This window comes from Dasypus novemcinctus, chromosome 9 (genome assembly GCF_030445035.2).
Source record: "Dasypus novemcinctus isolate mDasNov1 chromosome 9, mDasNov1.1.hap2, whole genome shotgun sequence".
Lineage (NCBI taxonomy): Eukaryota > Metazoa > Chordata > Mammalia > Cingulata > Dasypodidae > Dasypus > Dasypus novemcinctus.
Genome location: NC_080681.1, coordinates 4892693 through 4916620, shown reverse-complemented (window position 1 = coordinate 4916620; position 23928 = coordinate 4892693). Strand labels below are relative to the sequence as shown.

Genomic DNA, 23928 nt, shown 5'->3' with positions numbered 1-23928 from the left:
ATGTGTTATCAAAAACTGGAAGAAAAGCAATACTTGTTTTACATTGGCAGAGAACTTGGCAAAATTGTGTTCTGACGTTGGATGGAAGGCAGAACTTGAGAGCGATGAGCTCACATATTTAGCTGAGGATTTCCAAGCTGAGTATGGAAAATGCAGACAGGTTTCTCCTTGTAGCTATAATAAAATGTGAGAGGAAAGGGATAAGCTGAGAACTGAGCACCTGGGCACAAAGAAAGCAGAAATCAATGGTTTGGAAAATTCTGAGCTTTCAGAAAATGAGTCCCCAGAGAATAGTGCTCCATGTAAGGGTTTAACTAACCATGGATCTATTCAACCATTTCAGTGCAAGTCAGGATTGGAGGTGCAGTTATTTAGGAAGGATCTGTAGAAAGTCCTACTGTCTAATGGTTTGGACTCCTGTGTACTACATACAAAACTGACAAGTTCTTTTTGTGTATGTGTGTGTGTGAGCTTTGTATGAATGGAACCACAACCAGCCTGGACTAAAAGAGACATAGACGGAACAGATTGGAGGGAACAAAATCACTTCAAGGTAGAACAATGGAAACTGAGGTCTGGACCAAAAGTATCTTCTTGGGCTAAGAGAGGGACCCACCCATGTGAGTGGAAAGGGTGAGTCTGCCCTGGTGCTTGGAGTGGGTGGGCCTTCTGCCCATTGCTCAGGAAGAGCACTGTTGCCCCAGTCTTCAGAGATGGTGGAACATATTTCCTGGGGATTGGAGAGGCTGGCTGCCACCCTAGTTTTCTCGGAAGGTGGAACCTATTCCCCAAGGATTGTGGAGAGTCTGGTTGTCACTCCAATGCTTAGAGCAGGTGAAGCCTACACCCAGGGTTTAGGGAGATCATGACCACTATGCAGGCACCTGAAAGGTTTGGTGCCTCTGCTCCATTAGGCTCAGAAGACAGAATTGTTCCATAGATGACGTTTAGTCCTTTAAATCTATTGGAGTATGCCCTAAAGGCTCTTAGAGTTATTTCAAACCCATGACCTCTTCCAATTTTTCCCTATGGGAATGGAAATGTTTATTCTATTCCTGTCCCTCCTTTGTATATTGAAAGCAGATAACTTATTGTGTAGGTCCACAGGCAGAGGGGAATTGTGCCCCAGGGCAGACCACACCAATAAGCGATTTTGATGAGACTTTGTATGCTAGCCATGATTCTGGATTTAAGGCTTTGGGGATATGGTGATGGAATAAATGTATTCTGCATATAGAAAGAACATGTCTTCTTGGGTCCAGAGGGTGAGGTGAAGTATGGTGGTTTGAAGCTATATGTACCCCAGAAAATGAAGTTATTAAATTTCATTCATTCCTGTGGGTGTGGACCCATTCCAAGTAGGACTTTTCGATGAGACTACTTCAGTTAAGGTATAGCCCACTTCATTCAAAAAGGGTTTAACCCTCTTACTGGAGTACTTTGTGACTGAATGAAGTTCAGACAAAGAAAGAAAAAGCCACAGAAGCCAGAAGCTGAAATAAACAAAACCTGGTAGTGAAGGGATATACCAGGAGATGCCACTATGTGGTAAAGGAACCAAATATATTGGCAGCTGGTCTTCAGGAAGAAAACATTGCTTTGGTGATGTCTTGTTTTGGACATTTTCATGGCTTCAAAACTGTAAACTAGTAAATTCCCATGGTTTAAACCAACCTATTTCATGGTATTTGCTTGAACAGCCTAGGAACCTAAAACACCAGGAATGCAAGTTTGATTCAACACTAGAGTACCTCTTAATGGAATTCAGTGTTTTACCAGATTAAAGGAAAAAACCATGAATGCCTAAATTAATGGAGAAAAATCATTGATAAGATTTACCAATAATTTATGATTAAGAATTCACAAGCAACTAGCAACAGAAGGAAATTTTCTTAACCTAATAAAAAGTATGTATATAAATCCTATAACAAAAAGCACTCTTGGTCAAATAATCAAAACATTCCCTTTAAAATATGAAACAATACAAGAATGCCCTCTCAAAATTATATTGGAAGGTCTATTCATAAAGTAAGACCAGAAAGGAGATGAAAAATACATTATTGTAAGGAAAAAAATAAAATGAGAAACACAGACTAATAGTTGAAGATATTACCTTGAAACATTTATTATATAACTTAACTTTAAAGTATGGTATGACTTTAAAAGGTGCATGCTTGAGTATGTGTATATGCACATACATGCAGCAAATGATTTCACCTATTATTGTGTAAGTTCATGCTCAATATATTTGTTTCCTTTGGGACAATAAAAAAATGCTAGATAAGTAATAAATGCTGCATATACATTAACCAGTATGGCAATAATAATGAAAGCCCTCATTATTAATAAGGAGAGATAGCTAAGGTCTAAGAGTGATGAAATCACTAAAGATCTGGGAAAAAAAGAAAAACCCACCAAGCCCTAGAAGTCTCAGTTTGCCGGGAAACTACTGTGTTAATATGCAACTCAATCGCCTTACTTTTTTAAAAAAAGATTTATTTATATATTTATTTATTTATTTCTCTCCCCTCCCCTGCCCTGCCCTGCCCCACCCGGGTTGTCTGTTCTCTGTGTCTATTTGCTGCGTCTTCTTTGTCTGCTTCTGTTGCCGTCAGCGGCATGGGAATCTGTGTTTCTTTTTGTTGCGTCATCTTGTTGTGTCAGCTCTCCATGTGTGTGGTGCCATTCCTGGGCAGGCTGCACTTTCTTTTGCGCTGGGTGTCTCTCCTTATGGGGTGCACTCCTTGCGTGTGGGGCTCCCCTATGCGGGGGGCACTCCTACGTGGCATGGCACTCCTTGCACGCATCAGCACTGCGCATGGGCCATCTCCACACGGGTCAAGGAGGCCCGGGGTTTGAACTGCAGATCTCCCATGTGGTAGGTGGACGCCCTAACCACTGGACCAAGTCCACTGCCTTGCCTTACTTTTGAGCCTTCCCCAGATCAAGTGGAGTTCCCCAAAATCGGCAAGCAGGATGCTACCTTTCAGAGGCAGTCTTATTGGAGTCTAAATTAATCAAATGTAATTTAACGTCCCTAGTACACTCCATGAAGGTAAGAATAATGTCTGTCTTCTCCAGTGGTTTAGCTTTAGTGCCTGTCACTATATTCAGCACACATTAAACATTCAATTAGATGAACTAAATTCAATCTACAGTACTATACAAATGTTTCCATTGCTTTTTTTTTTCCCCAAGATTTTATTTTATTTCTTTTTCCCCCTTCCCCTCCTCCTGCTTTGCTGTTTTTGCTGTCTGTGTTGTCTTCTCTTCTCATTTTCTCTCTTCTAGGATTCACCAGGATTCGATCCTGGAAACGCCTGATGTGGAGAGAGGTTCCCTGTCAATTGCATCATCTCAGTTCCTGGTTTCTGCTGCACTTCACCTTGACTCTCCCCTTGTCTCTCTTTTGTCATGTCATCATCTTGTTGCATGACTCACTTGCGTGGGCACCGGCTCACCGTACGGGCACTTGAGCTCTCCACTCAGGCACTCATGCTCATCGGTTCACCACCTGGGCACTCATGTGGGCACCGGCTCATCATGTGGGCATGCTTTCTCTTCTTTTTCACCAGGAGGCCCCAGGGATTGAACCCAGGTCCTTCCATATGGTAGGTGGAAGCTCTATCACTTGAGCCACATCCGCTTCCCTCCATTGCTTTTAATCATCTAGTTTAGGCTAAGGAACTAAAAACTACATAACTGTTACATAGTTTGAAATAACTTTAAGAATTCAAAAAAAAAAAAAAGATTGTTTGTGAACTCATCCATTCCTGTGAGTGTGAGACCCTTTCAGTTTCACTAGATCGGGGAGGTGTGGCCCAGGTTGAGCCTCCACCCTCTTGCTGGGTCTTATATAAATGGAGACACGGGAAAAGGGAGCCGCCATATTGATCCTGCCATGTGAGAGAGAGGACTCCAGTTTTGCCCAGAGCTGAGCTGCAAGGAGAGAAGCCCCTGAGAAGTTCATAGAGCTAAGGCCCATGGAGAGATGAGAAATATGCCTGATAACTTACAGCTAAACTTTGGAAGAAAGCAGAGCAGCCAAGACTGATAGAGGAGGCTCAGAAAGAGAGAAGCCCTAGGCCTGGTTGCCCTCAGGTGAGCTCTGGGAGACGAGAGATTTTGGAGGGGCAGGCAGGGACCTCGGCAGAGATCGGTGGCCATTTTGTTTCGCCACATGGCAGTTGACTTTGGTGAGAAAAGCACCTCTGATGGTAGCTCATTTTGGACATTTCACAGGTTCAGAAATGTACTCATTTACCTTTGGTGAGAAAACATTTCTGCTGATGCCTTAACTTGGATATTTCATGGCCTTGGAACTGTATTCTTTTACCTTCAAATCAATCCCCTTTATAAAAGTCAACCCATTTCTGGTACTTTGCATTGGCAGCCCATTAACAAACTAAAAGAAACAAGCAGGCTAACTAAACTAAATGAATTACCCAGCTAACTGTGTCACTTGGTTACCTGAATCCAACGTTGGAGTGAAGAGCAATGTTCCAATGTTCACAGTGCAGACGCTGCATATTCATTGGATTATGAAAGACTAAAAGTAAAGAGTTGTCTTGGGTATGGTAATAGGAATCAATACACCTGTATTGCTGACTGGCTTCTTGAAGAACCTGAAATAAAAATAATTGCATTGTTAAGTCTTTTTACCTTTTCCCAAGAGAGGGGTCTCCTGCTAGGACATTTCTCTCTTCCTCCACTTTTGTCTACATTGTTAGGCAAGTTTGGATTCTTTCCTAACTGCTTGAAGGTGAAAGCATAAATCTTAGAAAATTTTTTTTTAGGGCATTTCAGAAACTCTTCTAGCAGGAAAAGAAAGAAAGCCAAAAAAAACAAAAAACAAAAAAAACACCAAAAACAAAACACACCAAGGCTCCAGGCATTGAGGCATTTGCTCAAGGACTCCATGTTAAGGCTGGTAGATAATAAGTCAAGCAGTTATTTATTTAGCATTTTCCATTCCTTCATGCAGATTAGCACACTCTGTTATCATTATAAAAACAAGGTAAACAGGTTTGATTAATTTTCCCATTTCAAAATATTAAAATCCTAATTTTTCAGCATGAATTGATAGTGAGAAAGGATAAAGGAACTATCCAGGAGCACAGAGTTAATAAGTACTGGTGCCAGTGCTCAAAACAGCCTTTCAACTCAATTCTACTATTTCCACCTCTGCAGAATGCCCTCCACCACACCACATTGTCCTACAGTGAAACGAAGTGAATGGTCTTCCTGGCACATATTGTTTCAATTTACTTCCAATCCTGCCTGGCCTTTTCCAAAACATACCACCCTCAGCACGCACTTCGATGGCAGCCACCAATATCGAGGGGTGCTGTGGGCAGCTCGCTGTCCTGTTCTCCTTTCACTGCCAATTAACATAAGGAAATACATCTCCAGGAAAGTCAATTAGACAACTGTGGAATTTTTATTTTAAGTATTGTTTTCAATATCAATCCAATGTAAGCAGCTCTCTGTTCTCTTCTGTGTGGATGATCTTAAGGCACGGAATTGCATATTATGTTAGGAAAAGGTTGTTTTACTTTTGCTTTCAATTCTACACCAAACTAATACATTTACTTCCCCAATCCAGTGTCCCATATGAGTGTCTTTATAGAGTGGCACTTAAACTTTTACAGCTGTTTCCTGAGGGCCAACACAAGAAACATACTGGGGTGAATATCTTTGCTTTTTTCTTTTAAGCTACATTTGGCGCTATCCATTATTTTGCTGGCTTTTTTTGAAAGGTGAATTCCTCTCAGAGTTTAAACCCAGAAAACAGACCTTTTTCCGATGAAAATAAACCCTTCCTTCTTTTTTTTTTTTTTTTAACCCTTTCTTTTATTAGACAATGAGTGTTCTGCAATCTTTGTGTTTTCATATTTGCTTTGGCTGCTAGGAAATACAGCACTGAGTTTCTCAGAGTTAAAGCTTTTCTCAATCAGTGTTTGAAAAGTTTTCATAAATATCTTCTCTTTTTTTTAACTACTTGGCTTTTGCCCTTTATTCAGTATTAATAGTGTTGATCCTATTACTTAATTAGCTAGTCATTTTATGTAAAATGAGAACTTACTATGTGCCAGACACTATGTAGGTACTGGGAAAACAACAATGCACAAAATAAGCAAGGTCCTGTCTTAAGAAGAATATATATTTTACTAGGGGACACAGTCAACAAAATAGTAACAGCTCAATACATTATACAAACTGCATATGCAAGAAAAGAAATAAAGAACAGAAGTAACAGTGTGATGGAAGCATAATGAACTGGGGCATAGCTGTAAGAAAGAATTCTGAGTATTACCATGATTTGTAGGACCTGCAAGGGGTTTGAATTTCTCTCTTAAATATGATTAAAAATTGTATAGATCATTCTGGAGTACGGAGAAGTGTGTCTAAGAAGATGAAACTGACAGTATATCTGATGTAGAGAATAAATGTGGAGTAGGTAAGAGGGGAAACATTGATGTTTAGGAGGATACTGCAGCAGAAAAAGGAGAGTAGTTAGATTAAAGTGGTGTTGCAGACAATGAAGAGACTGAAGATATATTTTAGAAGTTATCCCTAAAAACTTGCTGATGGAACATATATGGGGACAAAGGAAAGGTTGGAATGAAGGACCACACTTGGCCCTGGGCTTGAACAACTGAATGATGGTGACATCTTCTGAGATGGACCAGGGGAGAAGTGTGTAGGTGCGAGAATTATTAGGTCTGAGATGACTATCAGACATTCAGTTGAGGGAAGTGGATGTGTCTCAAGTGATTGGGCTTCCGCCTACTGCACGGGAGGTCTGTGGTTTGTTTCCCAGTGCCTCCTGGAGAAGAGAGTGCGCTGGCACAATGGGCAGGTATGGCAAGCTGACACAACAAGATGATGCAACAAGAGACACAAGAGGAAAAACATAATGAGAGACACAACAAAACAGGGAACAGAGGTGGCTTAAGCCATGAGGCCCCTCTCCCACATCTGAAGCCCCAGGTTTGGTTCCTGGTGCCTCCTAAAGAAACAAAGAAGGCAAACAGACACAGCAAGTGCAAACAATGAAAGGGTGGGGAGAGATAAATAAAATAAATCTTTAAAAACAATTCAAGTAGGAATTTGGAGTTAGGGATATGAGAGAAGAGTTCAAAAAGGAGAAGTAATTTGGGAGATAAAAATTTAGAAGTCACTGGAATTAGGTAATATAGAATAGATGAGATCATCAAAGAGTATTTATTTACAGAGGAACGAAGATGCTCCAGGGATGAACCTTGAGGCATTTCAACATTTAGATGCTGAATGGAAGAGAAGTCAGACAAATTCCAAATGGATCCCTGGGGAGGAATAAAATACAATGTCTTGGATACCAAGGGTGGAGAATGTTTCATGGAAGCAATCAGCACTGTGATGCCTTTAAAAGGTCAAGGAAGATGAAGAATAAGTGTCCATTGGATTTGGTAAGATGGAGATAATTGGTGGTCTTAAAATTTCCAGCTTCAAAGAATAGTATGGACAGAGCCAACCTGAAATAAAATAAATTCTGAAGGGTATTTCAAATTAAAGATTAAAGGCTGAATGAATGTACTCTGTGACTTTTCACCAAAAGAAGTAAAATTACTATTTTGTAATACCACTGACTTGAAGGCCACAGGAGAGGAGACAAAGCAATAGCATTTAGAAGGTGGAAAGCAGGACTGTAGGTGGTAACTAGCTTTGCAGAACTTAGAGAACTAAATCCTAAGATTAATTTGGGGAGAGACCAGATACAACCCTATTTGTATGCAGAAATTAAGAAAAGCTCAGGAAATGGCAATACTAGGTAACTGTGAAAGTAGGATTGAAAACAGGAGGGTTAAAGTCTTTTTAAGAAGCAGGTAGGCCTTCCAGATCCCCTCCACACTTTTGAGCAGCTTCCCTCCTCCCACCCTAGTAAAAGAAGGGAGGATTATTATGAAGAGAAGGTAAACCAAGGGGTTCTAAGCACAGGGGACCTTTTGGCATAACTGAGGGAGAACAACAGAATAGAAAAGAGGGAATTGTGTAAACGTCTAAATCAAGCTGTCCAAAAAAATATAAGGAGGATCACAAATGTGAGCCCCATATGTAAATTTAGCCACATTTTAAAAAGTAAAAAGAAACATGTAATTTAACAATACATTTAACCCAGGATATCAAAAGCATGTAATCAACATAAATTAATTAATGATTTATGTCACATTCTTTTTTTATACTAAGTCTTTTACATTTGAGCTCATCTCAATTTGGACTACATAGGCTTTTAAGAGCTCAGAAGCTACGTGTGATAGGTGTCTGCCATACTGGACTGTGCAAATTTAGATCCTGAATGAATGGTAAGAAGTCTCACATCATTCAGCTACCCAACCCCTGACAGGCATGTTTATGCCTCTCAGACAAGAAATTAAATTTTATTTCTGGAGACTCTAAATGGTCCATGAGAACAGACCTAATACACAAACATTCATGGCCTCTCAAGGGAACCACCTACAATGAAGCCCAAGTATTGACAATACTTCCACTCATATGTGAACAATGGAGACCAGAAATTTCAGCTGAAAAAAAAAAGTGACTGGGAGAATAAAAGAGACAAAGCAGGGGGAAGGCGACTTCAATGTCCTTGAAGAGATTAGTGAAGATAAGATATTGCATCTTGGAATGTGAACAGAAGGCTTAAAAAGGTAATTCTGTATTAAAACAAAACTTTAGGGAATTAAAATGATAGTAATGCAAATAGAAGAATCAACATAAGGACTGGTTGAAAAAGTTAAGCAATATTCCCAGACAAAAAGACAAAGTGATGAAAACTAGGAGGGAAAAGATAAGGAAATTGGAAGTCTAGGAAGTCCAACATCAGAATAATAGGAGTTCCAGGAAGAACATATAGAGAAAACAAAGGAGAGAAAATTATCACAGAAATTATTACAGCAAATTTACTATAATGGAAGGGGATTGAAAGGGCTCAACAGTATAATACACAGAAAAGAATCACACCAGGACATATCAAAGGCAACCTGGAACATTAAAACAAAGAGAAGATCTTAAAATCTTCGAGAGTTAATAAGAAAACAGTTTCACACTATTGATAAGAAATCAGAACCTAACTCTTTTTCTCAAGGACAACCTGGGAAGCTAGAATATTATGAAGAAATGCCTTCACGACTTTGAGAAGAAATAATATTTACCTTAGGACTTCACACAGAGTCAAACTCAATAAACTCTAAGAGTGGAATGAAGATGCTTTCAAACATGCAATGACTAAAAATTTTGCCTTCAAATGGGAACTGGGATATCCCAGTTAAAGAAGCTATTGGAAGAGATGCTCCTCTAAGAGGGGGGAGTAACACAAGACAGAAGAAGACATGGGATTAAGGAAACAGGGCTTCTCAATGGAGAAAGAGCCAGAGGGTGTGGCCAGGATGACGGTGAAGGAAGGTCCCAGAGCCACAGCTGTGCAGTAGGTCTAGCGGACAAGCAAGATCTCAGAGCGTCTGGGAGAGACAGAGCTAAGACAATGAAATAGACAATGAAATAAATATATTTAGGTTTAAATATATTGAGAGAACAATTACTTAATGATAACAGCACAACAAACTAAACAAATGGAAAAAAGGTAATTATTAACTCCAGGGAAAACAAAGTGTCAAAAAGGGAAAGGTAATCATAGAATACTACAATATTGATATAGCCAAAAATTATGATAGTGTTAACAGTGTCAGGGAGGTAAGAAATACTAGAATGAAGGTCAGTTTGTGTGTGTGCACGTGTGTGCTTTGGAAGGGAATGGGCAGAACTATCTTCTGAACTAAAAACTAAAACACAAAATATACTTGTTCTTTAGAAATAGTTAAATATAGAAAGAAACAGGTAAATGTGTCGAACATTTTGGTTCCTGGGAATTGAGGCATAGTCGGGCAGGTGTCTACTATTAAATATTTTTCATAATAAGACTCTTTGTAGAACTTCCTGGCTTTTAAAATATGTGGATGTGCATTTTTGATATAAATAAAATTCCAATTAAAAAGGTAAAACAAAAGAGAGTATAGATTTTTGTATAAAATCTAAGAACAACAAAGGGAGTTAGTTTTAGAGTTCTCATTATTTTGCATAGTAGTTAAGATTAAGAGCCAAATTCTAGGTCCAGATGTCTTGGGTTCATATCCTGACTCTGTCACTCTCTAGCCACGTGACCTTGTACAAACATGTAGGGGCCTCAGTTCCTGCTATTTAAATGTTTCACTTCATAGGGGTATTGTGAGGACTAAGTTTGCCAATGAGACACGTTAAACAATGTTTAGCACACGGGAAGTGCTGAATGGATGGTGGCTATCACAGTTTCCATTGACCTGCCAATGATGTCAGAAAATACTTTGCAGTGAAAACTGAATAGAACTGACAGAGGCTATGGGAGAAAAATGAGTTTGCTTCCAACAACACCTTGCTTTTTTGTCTAGAAAATATGTGCAGCAGTCATAGGTACTTCTCTTTTTTTCTTAAAAAGTTTCATAAAAACATCCTTTTGGAAAGTATATTTGGAGCGAATCTGGAGCGTCCTTGGGAATGCATCGTTCAGTCTGGCAGTGAACTCATTTTAAAGCCAAAGTATATAATGTTGACCTGAACTGGATGTGAAAGAGTGACTTAGAGGTGAACTGTTCTAAATCACACCCCTAAGTCAGACCTGTCCGACTGTCTCCTAGAGGATCACAGCCCATAAATACCTGAAGCAGTATTTTTGGTTTAAAATGCTCCGTAAAACTCCAGTCCATTAGACTGCGCTGCTGTGTCCTCTTTATGTCCTCTAAATCTGCTTCCACCATCATCTTCTTGGGTTTCTAAAAAATCACAGGAATACAATTTCAGTTTTAATTTGTTTAAGTCCAAATGGAGCCCTCTTGGACTTCTCCAACTAACCAGTGTGCACTTCATCTAATTGGGTAAATCTGCATATATATAAATCCATATGGCAACATTTTAGGAGAACTGCTGCCAGAAAGAGTATGCCTTTGACTTTTTTTATGGCCAACATAATCTAAATATTTTTATTGTTAGGTTATACTCTTCTGAGTCCTGTTAGCAATTATAGGCAGGTTTTCTGAACTCACTTCAAGACAGCATTAGTTCTACATAGCTGTATGGTCAGCAGGTGTTTGTGAGGATGCCAAGCCACACTGTCTAGAGAGGAGCATGGAGCCTGGAAGTTGTGCTTCAGCCAGCTAGTAAAATTAACCCCTTTCTAGCTGGAGCTGTACTGGGATGTCTGAATAATGCCTCTCCTCTAGCATCAGCATTTTGCTAAGCATCTTTCCAAGTTTCTCACTCTGGGTTGCGATTTTCTCAGATCATCCTACCCGTCATCTACATTTTTAGGAAGATAATTTCTTACCTTTTCAAGAGGATCAGCCTTTGTGACGGTTTCATCTTTGATCTCCTTGTTCATGGTCTGCTCTGTAAATCAAAGACACCAACATCCATTTGTATTCGGGCTTTGTTCTTGCCTCGGTCAGCCCCGTGCTTTTTTGTTGCCCTCATTATCTGTTTCTGTGCTGCTAGGGAATTCTGAAAGGCATTTTCCATACCTCAAAAAGGTGTTGTGTCAGTAACCCTAAATCAGTTCCTACCTGGAAAATTCCTGTTTACTTTGAAAAGAACCCAGCTTCCTTTACTGAATTTATAGCATGCTAGCAATTCTGCCTTCAGAATATAGCACTTCCTCTGACAGTGTACCTTTACAAGTTGCAAATACTTAATGATTAAATGGGCTATATTAATTGCTCACCGCAAACAATGATTAAATGTACTATATCAACTGCTTACCGCATACCATGTCTTGTCATGCTGGTGACCATCACAGGGCCTTTTCAAACTTGTGTGGGTCTTGTCCGGTTGGCCACAGACTAGGGCGGGGCCGGGGGGTGTATGGAAAGGAGAGCTACCAGATAAATGCATCCTCTATTAGAAGTGTTCCCAGTTCACCATTCTGCAGAGGTCTTCTTTCATTTATTAATCATTTACTAATTTGAAAACCATGTATTGAGCGTCTGTAGATTTACAGATGGAGTCTAATAGAAGTTAGTTAACTGAATAAATGGATGGGTAGCTGGACTCCAAGGCACCATACAATGGATCTATATAAGTCCTACACACTAGCTCTCTTTGTGACCAATGAGTCTACTTACATGATGCCTGGGATTGAGATATCATCCCTGACTATGTTGCAAACAGCCATGTAAATGCACAGGGAGGGAACAAAAACTTATGCTTCTGGTTTCTGTACCACCATGTGTTAGTAATTCCTAAAGTTAATAAATGTTATATAAAAAAGAGTTCCATGATAAATAAGTTTATCATGGATAAACACATATCTGTACTGTGAATGTCTCAGAACATGTAATGTGCCCTTGTGGTAATGAACCTCTGATAAACGGATACAGTGTGTGGCAGTTTCCAAATATGACCAAAGAGATGGAATGCAGGGGTGACTCTTGAGGGGTCACACTTGTGATGCTGCTGAACATTTGAGCCATGAGCCTTAGAATATCGGAAAAACTCCCGCCCATGCTCTACAAATTCTCGTGGGAAACGGCCTAGCCTCTTTCTCCACGCGCTCCTCCTTGCACTCTCTCCCTGCCTTGCTCCATCCAGACATGCTGGCCTGCTGCCTGGGCTGCCTTGCTGTCCCCGCCTGGCAAGCGGGGCCCTTCCAAACCCTTCTTTCTGGGTGTTGCTCAGACGTCATCTCCCACGAGTCTTCTGCCTTCTACCCTGCTTTATTTTTAATCATGACACTTCTCAGTGCCTGATACTATTTATTTCTTTATGGTGTATCTCCCCATCTCAGATGTAACTTCCTTGAGAAAAGGAACTTTATCTTGTTTTCCCCACTCTACTCTGAGCACTCAGCACATGGTAAGAACACAGTAAAAAAAAATTTTTTTTGTTGAATCAGGGAAATCCAGATTATATATTGAAACTGGAAATGAATACAGAGCCATGAAGAGAAAGCAGAAATGTGGGAGAAAACCTACAACAGAAGCTTATTTTGGGGTAAGTGTAAGACTTAATTTTTCATTCTGTGGCAAAGGCAACCATTCTTGGGCTTTTAGGGGAGTAATTTGCCTACCAGGGACAGGCCGATGTTTTCCTTTAGGAATTTAAAAAAAATTTACATTTTCGCTGCTAGTTGCATCTTGCCTTGGGCTGGTGAAAGTGACAGCACAAATGTTCCATTTTGATTTAGAGAAAAACTATAATGCCAGTTCAATTCAGCATTTATAGAAATACATCCACTCAAGAGAAAATTCAAGCCAACTATAACTCTACTTAGACCATGATGTCCCGTGTGTCCTTGAAGCAATTGATATGAAATCTATGGAATAAAAATTATTCTATTCTGTGGTCTCCCAGATTTCCGGGAGATTTGATATTCCCTCCCGTGTCTACAGATCCAGCAGAAAAACTCTCGAGTTTAGAAATCATGTTCTAAAAATTGTGCCTCAGTTACTTTGTCAAAAGAAAGAGCAGTCTAAATCTAATCTGAATCCTTTTTTTAATAGTATGGTAAAAATCAACTTTTTCTTTCTTTTTGATTTTTGCTTTCAACTGCATAATCCTTTGACAGTGTGATTCAGTAGTTTTTTGACACATCTGGAAATGGATGCTTTCTCATCCCTTTGAAAAACAGCTTTCCTAATCTGTTTTACTTTAGAGATAACAAGATCCCTCTGCAAAGCAGTTACTTTATTAAAAAAACACCCAACAAGCATAAAGGGCACATCTAAACCTATAGAGCCTCATAGTTATCAACTCTCAGGTTTTTCATAAATATCCAATAGGCCCTGTCAAGTTCAAAAACAGTCTCAGATGGAAATCCCATGCTTGGTTAAGAAAAGCACAAATATTCAGCCTTCATGTCCAGGAACAGTCTTTTATATGTATTCGATGTTAAATGGGTTATGTTGGAAATAAATGAATGTTTTCTGTTTTGTTTAAAGAGACTTAAAGTGGCCGCTTTTGCAGTAAGTGTCAGTGTTAGAGAAAACAAGCAAGATCGAAAATAACAATAATTTTTAAAAATTCCCATGTACACCATAGTCACAGTGACACAGCAAGGCTCAGCTGCCTTCACCCATTCACACATAATTGTTTCTTGAGGTAGGTTCATGTACCCCAAGTAGAATCCCTTTCAGGTCACAGGTTCAGCTCCCAAGGTTGCTTGGCCTTTGGGGTACCACGAGAACGTCCACTCTAGGGTTTTCAGCTCTGAGGTTTTAGGGAGTTGCTATTAGCATCTGCCTTCCTCATGAGCCAGAACACCAATTTACGGGACCTGACCAGCAGATGGCAAGAGCTGCCTGAGAAAAATTAAATACCAGCTGCTTTAAAGATAAAGAGAAACCAAAAAACCCCTCAGTCTTTACATTTCTTTCAGCTACTCTGGCTCCATATTACCCTAAAGTGACTTCTTTGTCAGATATCTGTGTACATAAGATACACTAATGCCGTTATGCCTCAAGGTAACTTATTTGGCTTAATTTTATAAGGTAGGCTTCCAGGTAAGCGTACACAGAACAGAGAAACAGATATCTACCCTATTGGGAAAGGAGGACCCAAAGACAGCACAGCCAGGATAAGGGTCAGCCTGAAGAAGAGACTATGCAGAAGGCTAAACCATGAGATGCATCAGTAGGGATTTCTGGAACTGAGGAAGCCACAAGGCACAGTGGAGGAAGCACTCATTGAGATCTAGATAGCTTTCAGTCCAAATTCTGGCTTCTGACATACGAGTTACCTTACTTCTCTGAATCTTGCTTCCTTTTCTGTACAACTGGGATGATAGTATTTTCCTCATAGGCTTCATGTTTATATAAATTATTAGTTAATATATGCCAACTATCTTAGCAGTGTGCTTGGAATATAGAGGGCAATATTAGATAAATGTTCTCTTACCCTTTCTTTACCCCTCACCCTCACTTATCTGCTCTGCCAACGGGCAAGCAACTTTTTTTATAACCCCACTCCATTGCAATTCTTCCTCTTCTACCCTCATCTGGATAAAATGAAAACAGTAAGATGGCCATTCAGTTACCACTAACTTAACACATAATCTCTTGCAGTACTTAGCACTTATTTTTTAAGCACTTAAAAAATATGAACTATAATTCATACAGAAAAGTGCATGAAACAAATGTGTCAGCCTCCCAGACATCCCCGTGTGTGTCCTTTAACAATGACAGCTATTAATTCTAATCATTTTTTGTGGCATGTTTTGGGTTTTCTACGTAATCAATATTTACAAACAATGACAGTTTTGTTTCTTCCTTTTCAAACCTTCCACTTGCCATCTCCTTGTCTTGACGTCCTGCGTTGGTTATCACCTCCAGTGCAATATAAATACCACCACCAGTAGCAGACAACCCCCTCAACTCAGGGAACTCTCTTTTCACCCCAAAAAGTTTGCTGTAGTATTTTAAAAAGTGGTCCTTGTAAGACTGAGGAATTTTCCTTTTACTCATAGTTTAGGAATTTTTTTCATTAATTGTTACAGAACTTTATCAAGTGCTTTTTCTGCATCTGTTTGAGATGATTATATTAATTTCTCATTAATGTGTTAATGGATAAATTATATTGATTTTCCAATGCAAGCATTTTTCCTGTATTCCTCCTATAAATATTTGTTCACGGTGTATTATTATTTAGTGTATTAATGATCCATTTACTTATGTTTTCTTTAGGGGTTTGATCTATAATTTTCTTTTGTTGCACTATCTTTGTCAATTTTATTATCAAGTTTATGTTAGCTTCAGAAATTAGTAGAAGAAGGTACACTATTTTTCTATTCTCTGGAGTATTTTTTTAAAGATTATTTTTTGAATATTTGGTAGCACTTATCGATGATTTGGTCTTGGAGTGTCCTATGTGCAAAGATTTTTAATTACTAATTTTAATTTATGAAAATGATATAATACAGGTTTCTTATTTCTTCTTGAGTCATTTTTGAGAAGCTATATTTTTTTCTAGTAATTTGTTCCTTTAATTCTCAAATTTGGTGGAATAAAATTGTTTGTATACCCTTATTATCTTTTTACTTTCCATAATATCTAGAGTAAGTCTCCTGTTCTATTCCTGATATGGTTATTTGTACCTTCTCTCTTTCTGTTATCAACATTGTGTAAAAGGTTTATCAATTTTATGAGTCTTTCCAGAGCCAAACTTTTAAAAAAATTTGTTGTTCTTTTCTATTGCATCTATCTTTTCTATTTCATTGATCCTAAACTTATTTTTGTTTCTTTCCTTCTACATCATTTGTATTCATTTTGTTTATCTTTATCTAATTGTTTGAAATTGATGTTTACATAATTAATTTTCAGCTTTCTTTTTAAAAAAGTGCATCCATTTAAAGGTATAAACTTCTCTCTGAAAACTGCTTGCTGTAACTGTATTCTATGAGTTTTTATAGTCAGTCGTTTCATAATCAATCATTTTCTAATTTCTGTTGTGATTTTCTTCTCTGATCCACATGTTGTATAGAAAGAAACGTATTTGTTAATTTTGAAACATTTGGGGGGATTTTCTCATTATTTTTCATAACTCCTGTCCACCATAATTTCACCGTGGCATGAGAACACAGTGTGTATAGTTTTGAATTTGTGAAAGTTTCTTTAAGAATTTATGGCCCAGCATATGATTAATATTTTAAAAATAAAGTTGTTATCTCCAAGAAACTAAGATATGATAGAGGTCTTAATACAGCATATGAATAATTAAAATAAATAGCAGAAAACGGTGGCTAACTCCCCTAAGAGAAGTGTAGGTCGGCTGTGGTCACGGGAGTGCTGGGGAGGCATTTCAGGAAGGACACATCAGATAAGGCTCCACGAAGGTGCCACTGAAACCTAGTCATAAACGAAGAGAACTCTGGAGGGAGGGTATTGTTGAAGAAAGGCATGGAGAGTGAAGAGAACAGACCGGCTAAAGGAAGTAAGGCCTGATTCTGTTGGGCTGGAGCACAGGATGAGCGAGCACAAGGGAAAGGCTGGAAAGGAACTTTGGAAAAGTAGTTTGGTATTACCAGAGAAGCTCTAAAGCAGGCCAAGGGGCTGGGGTCTGTTTTAGGGATAGGAGGGAACCATTGAAGGTAATGAGCCAGAAATATCCGAACTGTTATTTTAGATAGATTAATCTGGCATCTGTGCGTAAGGTAGCTCAATATAAATTTAACCTAAAATTGTATACTTTTAACAGCTATATTTATGTTGTCCTGTACAATGAGAGTAATGACCTGTGCTAAACAGGGGATGGGAAGGGCATCAATGTTCATCGAGCACTGATTGTGTACGAAGCTCTGGACTCGGCATTTTATTATGTTATTGCAGGTAATGTTTTATAATTTTTGCATGTAATTACAGTAAGCATGTGAAATACTATGCTAATTGCACTAAGTTTACCAAGGTAAGAGAATGGACTAAGAGCTATTAGAATGTTTTTTAAAACAAGGGTTGATATAAGGAAGACTTGCTAAATAATAACATTCAGTTAAAAATGAAGTTCAATTAACCAAATACCTTAGATATGAAACAGTTTTTCAATTGAAAAAAGGAGGAATTTAGTTTAAATTTAAATAATGCATCTTGAATTATTTTTATGGTTTATGCATTCAATAGTGGTCTTTCCACAGATCACATTTTTATTAGAAATAATCATTCATTCATTCTACAAAGATTTATTGAGTACCTACTAGTGCCGGGCATGAGTAACTCAATAATGATGATAATGAAATAATAATAATAATAATAAATAGCTTCATCAATCTTTGCAACTTACAAAGGACTATACATACAATTGTCTTGTTTGATCTTCATATTAATGATGTAGCAACATGGTGTAGTAACTTTTATTTCTACATTATATATTTAAAGAAACAAGATTTCAGGGAAGTTAAGGAGTTTGATAGGTCTTTGAAAAAGTCATTGATGGCACCTGGATTGGAACCTGGGCTTCTTGGCTTCTACTGCAATGCTCTTCCTATTTCACATACTATGTAATAAAGTGTGTAAGTGAATTGCATTTAGCTTGTGTGATTTAAGTAAAAGGTGTGTCATTTTTTAATGACTTCAATCCAGGTACCTCCACACATGAGAGGCTTTCTGACATATTTTTTAGAGTTCTTCCCCATCTCATCCTTTACTCTATACGCACACACGCACAAGCATGGGTTTACTTACTCAAAGTCTCAGGTTGGGACTGCGTCTTCAAGCCAGGCTCCTGCTCCGACAGCTCTTTATTGTTGGACTCTGAGGATTTTGTACTCTTTGAGTCGGAATGCTTCATATTTTTAACATCAGGCTGATCAGGATCTGAAGGTTCTTTTTTGGTTTCATCATCCTGCAAGGACCTTGACAAACTCTGATCCACAAATATTAGCCTGTCTGTGGCTTCAGTATCTAGCCAGTGTAAAGAGGATCCGTGAGATACAACACTAGAAAAGTTACAATTTGAAAAATGTAAGAATGCCTTTCATTCCCCACGTGCAGTGTACCTGTTTGGCTTTTGGCCTCTTGGGTATTCATTTTCCTGATGTGCTGTTGCCTTATCTGTTTGGCAAATCTGGCAGGGTTGTCCCATGGTATGTTGAACATCTCAGAATCCGTCCCACACATCATCCCAGAAGGCTTCAGTTTTCCTCGTTCATCAACCTCAGAAAGCTTCAGGCTCTCAAAAGTAAATACCTTGAAAGCTCGTTCTACTTCGTTCCAGCTCAAGACTTCTGTAAGAAAGCATGAGCTGTGCTGCTAGGAATGCTTTGCCACATGGTACAAGGCTTACAGAGGGGCAACGGGGGGCTATCAGGCCAGGATGAGGAGGGAGTCCACTGTGGCTGTGTGTCTTTGGAGTGGACACCTTGATGGGTATATACCTGATTTTAAGCACAGGTGACCTAATTCTGCAATAAATATCAGAAGTATCTAATAACAACAACAACAAAAGCTATATCACCAAGATATGATTTATCAAGGTAATGCTCCCAAACTACTTCATAGCCTAATCAATATTAGGTGTCCAGATTAATTCATGTGAACTTCCTAGGGTACCACATTGGCTGGATATGTTTAAAACTGTTTTTTGGGCAAATTGCCCTTTGCTGCTCTTGTAATTTAAAACAGAGAAATTATTCACTTGTGTCCACTGTAGGCTGTTACAGTCGTTGGGTTTTCTTTTTTTAGGGCTCAGGAAAGGCCTCCCTACAAACCACATAAACTGGCATGGCACTTTCCATATTTTCACTTCAGTTTATCAGTTCCCAATGAGCTCTCTTCATTTGTGCATTTTATTCTTTTACAGCATTCATCCATTCATCACTCACTCATTCAATGATTATTGTTTCCTATGTACCAGGCACCTGGGATTCAAGGAAAATAAGATTTAGTTCTTGTGCTCCAGGCATCAGGATAGAGGGGTGGGAGGTGGGGATTCACAGATAAACATGGACTTCAGTGAAGGAAAAGGAAATGACGGTGGCAGATCAAGGATTCAGAAGTCATCTCCATTTTTCTGCGACAGAGATGAGGCAGTACAAGGGGGTCCTTTTGGAAAAAAGCAAAACAAAAACATATGGGGAATTCGGATGAGAGGCAGGGAAGAGGCCTGAGTTAGAGAATAAGAGAGAATTTGCTCTGTTGTTCATTTTACACCTACAATGTGTCAGTGACTATATAAAAAGCTGGGAACACAGAGGTCAACACAGCAATGAACGAATCCCTGCTCTTATGGCATAGCCATTTCAGTGTGTGGAAACACAGTAAACTGGTAATTGTATAAGATATGAGAGCTGATAAGAATAACGCTGTGTGAGGAGATGATACGTGATAATTGTTCAGAAGGGGTTTCTATTTTTCATCAGGTAGCTTCAGAAAAGCCCTCTGAACAATTAGGCAAAATATGAAAGAAGTGGAGAAGCAAGCCATAGGATATCTGGGGAAAGGTGATTAAGGCAGGGACAACAGCAAGTGCAGAGGTCCTGAGGCAGAAGTGTGCTTGGCATGTTTGAGGAACCGCAGGGAAGCCAAGGTTAAGGAAGTGGAGCGAAACAAGGCAAGGGTGACAGATAAGAAGCTCTAAAAGTGGGGCAGGCAGCTGGGATTTTACTGTGAGTGAAATGGGGGACCACTAGAGGGTTTTGGGCTCAGAAGGCACATGATCTATCTGACATTTCAGAAAGACCATCCTAGTTACTATGTAAAGAAAAGAATTACAGAGTAAGACCATTCTGGTTGCTGGTAGCAAAAGGAGGTGGAGCCCCGTGGACCAGCTGGAAAGCTACTGAAACAGGCCGGTGAGAGCTGAGGAACTGGGCTGGGTGCTACTGAGGGGCAGGGTGGGTTGTTTGTGGGGTGGGAATAAAAAAGAGGAACCAAGGATGAGCAAAAATTTGGTAGAAAATGGTTTCCATTTACTGAAGTAGGGAAGGCTGTGAGGGACCTATTTGTGGGGATGCAGGAAAAGCACGAGTTCGCTTGTGGACTCAGCCAGTTTCAGGTGCTGAAAGGGAAAAGAAGAAGGAGCGGCAGGAGGGTGGAGTGGCTGGAAAGGGCGTGTTAGTGGGGTAAATGTGACGCTTCAGTGGCGGCCACAGAAACGAGAACCCTGGGCTGTGTGTGGACTTGGGATGGGGAGAGACAGAATCATAGGGTAAGGGAGAAGGAGAAGAGAAACGTGGCAGGAGAAAGTGAGAGGACAGCTGTTCTGAAGAGCACCAGGGCGGGGGCAGCTGTGGGAACAGCAGATGGGCGCTCCCTGAGCCCACAAAGCTGTATGAAATCCCGTGAGGAGACACTAGGCCAGCATTCAAAAGGTCCTGGCTTTGCTATTACTAAGCCTACTGACAAAATGGAGAAGTCAAGATAAAAAATGTATGTTAATTTAGCTAGGGTTAGAAATGAAATAAGCAGTATCTGTCCATGCTGTTCTCCTTTCCAGGTCAAGAGCCCTCTCTCGTCAAGTTTAATATCCCTTTGTCTGGATGGAAATGCATCAGTGCATCCCCTCAACCAGGATTCAGGATTTGCTTTGGGAAACGAGTGCTTATATCATACAATCCCAGGGAACTCTGCAAGAAGAAGCTGATTCCAGGTGTTCTTAATCACCCCGCCTCCAACTGTCCTGAACAGTGTCCTATTGTGAGAAGAGGTCAGCTTGAACCAGCGCACCATTGGCACTGCACAGATGCGGGAGGGCTCTCTCGTCATCTTTGTGTTCCCAGTTTCTGGGGTTCACGGTGGCATGCAGAAAGGGCTCCGTCCAGGCGGATGGCAGCCTGGAGGCCTCCCGTGACTTCCTTCCTCTCTTCTGCTCACTCATGTAAGGAAGGGTGTTCGACTGGACATGGAGAGAGACCGGAAGTTTAGTCTTGGCTTTGCCAATATGGTCACCGTCTTAAGGCAAATAATTTAACCTCCCAAGTCGCAGCCTCCTTAAGTATAGACTAGATTAACTCTGAGGTTCCTTTCAGTTACAAAATTTTATGGCTCCGTGTTGCATACTTCATAAAAAATTCATTTCTGAATATATGTATTGCTCTCAGAGTTTGATCTTAGGATGGGATTCAATCTGAGCGTACAGATGATACAGGCTCTAAGATATCCACATCTGCCTCCCAGGTCGAACTCATCTCCCTCCTTCCTTGGGTGTGGAGGGGGTGCTTGTGGTAGTTTTAGCCTGGTAAACGTTCCTGCCAAATTCGGATGAACTGGATCTTTTCTCTTTTGTGATTACAAAATGAAAGGATTATGAAGGACAGAAAGGGGGGCATACAACAGAGGGAAATAATCCCTGAATTCAATATCTCCTTTATAAAGAAGGAGGGACCTATAGGAGCTGTGGTTGTTCTGAATAAAGGACCTTGTAAAGAGAGAGAGGGAGAGACCTTTCTCATTTCCCTCCTAACTTAGGAAGGTTCCAGAAGAGGATATGGAAGCATAGAAGCATTCCTCTTAGCCAGAATAGGGATTACCATCTCATCTCTAATAATGCAGTACAGGAATGTGATAGGGGAGCCAAAGAGTGGACTTTCTGGTTGTGGCGACACAGTGAAAAGAAAGCCTAGCAGGTCAAATTGAAGAATGCTATGCGTGACAGCTGTCCTACCTTTGCTCATGTCATTATCCAAGAGAAGACAGTTGTAGTCAGTTAAGTTTCTCACCTTGGCCTTTCAATAGTGCAAATGCTTAGCAAATGAGGCTGGACCCCCATGAGGTACAGGTGGCCGTGAAGGAAGGAGTGTACGCGGGGACAGAGCGTGCGCTCACCGCTAGTGCAGAAGTGCAGGAGCTCGTGGATGGCGGCTAGCTGTCTCGTGCTGTTCCAGGGTGGGGGCAGCGGGAACTGAAGGAGCTCCCACAGGGGCGACTTGGATTGCATCTCCTGCTCAATTTGAACGGGATCAAAATTCTTTTGGTCCTGATGAAAAAGAACAACATGACAAAAGGCCTTCGAGCAAGCTGCCGAGTGCCTTATGCATATGGAGAAGGCAGAACATGATACTCTCCCTCTCATTATCTGGGAACGGGGGGAATCAGCGGTAATTGGGGAAGACAAACTGGTGGTGTTTGCTGGGGGTCAAAAAAGCTAGCGCCCCCTTGGCCAGAGGTTCCTGGTGTACAAAAGCAACGGATTCTTCGTTCAGACTGACAGATAGCTGAGACCTCATATATATTCATCTTTTCCTTCTGAGTTTCTTTTCTGGCTTCCCCTATCACTTAAAACAAATAGCTATAAGATTTCAAGGTTTCTAACTTCCCTATGCCAATTTGGTGATAGTCACAATCCATTGAATGGTTAACTGGACTCTACAATAAGGCACATTGTCTTTCTTGGTGTAATTTCTTTTTTATGCATTTGGATATTTCACTGTGCAAGCAGGTACCTGTTTTGCACATTGCTTTTAATTAGCATTGGTAAAACTGCCCTGAGTAAGGTTCCTTTAGCTGAGTGCACAATTGGTCGCTGGTCAGCTCTCCGTGGGACAGCCTGGCGATCTTACCTGCAGTGAGAACCTCTTGTGGGCGTAGGCATCGTGGTAGTTCAGGAGGAGAGGGCCTCTGGGCCCCACTTTGCTTTCACTTTCTTCTTCCGATAGGAATACTTCATGGAGGTTCTATTTAAGTGGAAAGGAGAGCAGTTAGAAGACAGAACCCACACTTTTCCAAAGCACAGAAGCTCTTTGGCTAGCTCACCCCAACTGACCTTTTTCTCCCTCTCTGAGAGACAGAGAGAGGGCAGGATGGACACAATGTGAGCTGCAATTCTGTGGTCCAACCCGTCTGCTCTGGGGGGGGGCTCCACCAGACTGGGGGGCACAAGGTCTTCCTCAGTTGCCACAACCTGTTGAGATAAGCAGTTGGGCGGAATTGGTTTAAGGGTTGTTCTTAATGGATCCTCATTTATTTCTGATGCTTCTCACGAGAACAAGTCCATTCATTTCCACTAGTCAAGTAGCAGCGATTATGCAAACTTGGCAAAAAAGTGTCGGTGATTATCAAAATAAAAGGAAAGATGCTTGCAATCCATGTACTAGAGTTGATATTTTCTAATACATATATTAAGATAGATAACACAAAACACCGATGGCAAACAAGAAACTTTATGTCGTGCATGCCAAAATAACAACATATTGTAATTTTTGCTTGGTGACTCACTCCTTTTAAGGCACTCAAAACAGTGTTTCCACCTTTTTGGATTCGACAGCTATTTACTGAGTGCCTGCCATGTGGTGGGCTTCTTCACATACATTATTTCATTTACGCGTCATAGCAATCTCTTGGTGTAGATATTATTTTGTTTTAAAGAAAAGGAAACCAGTGTGAATGAAGCTAAGTGACTGGCCCAACCCCAAGCCTATTTTTGTGGGACGACTGAAGTTCA

At 40.1% G+C, this 23928-nt stretch overlaps 1 protein-coding gene across 4 annotated transcripts in view; it reads right to left on the bottom strand.

Moving 5' to 3' along the window:
• SPAG17 (sperm associated antigen 17) overlaps positions 1–23928 on the bottom strand; it is a 284808-nt gene that overhangs the window by 146307 nt on the left and 114573 nt on the right. For all 4 annotated transcript variants that reach the window (XM_058302965.2, XM_058302966.2, XM_058302967.2 and 1 more), the window contains 8 exons: positions 23251–23388; positions 23048–23161; positions 22314–22464; positions 18548–18775; positions 18234–18452; positions 11396–11457; positions 10731–10844; positions 4471–4625 (listed from right to left, as the gene is read on the bottom strand). In XM_058302965.2, the coding sequence (XP_058158948.1) occupies positions 4471–4625; positions 10731–10844; positions 11396–11457; positions 18234–18452; positions 18548–18775; positions 22314–22464; positions 23048–23161; positions 23251–23388 (1181 nt within the window). The remainder of the gene's footprint in view (positions 1–4470; positions 4626–10730; positions 10845–11395; positions 11458–18233; positions 18453–18547; positions 18776–22313; positions 22465–23047; positions 23162–23250; positions 23389–23928) is intronic.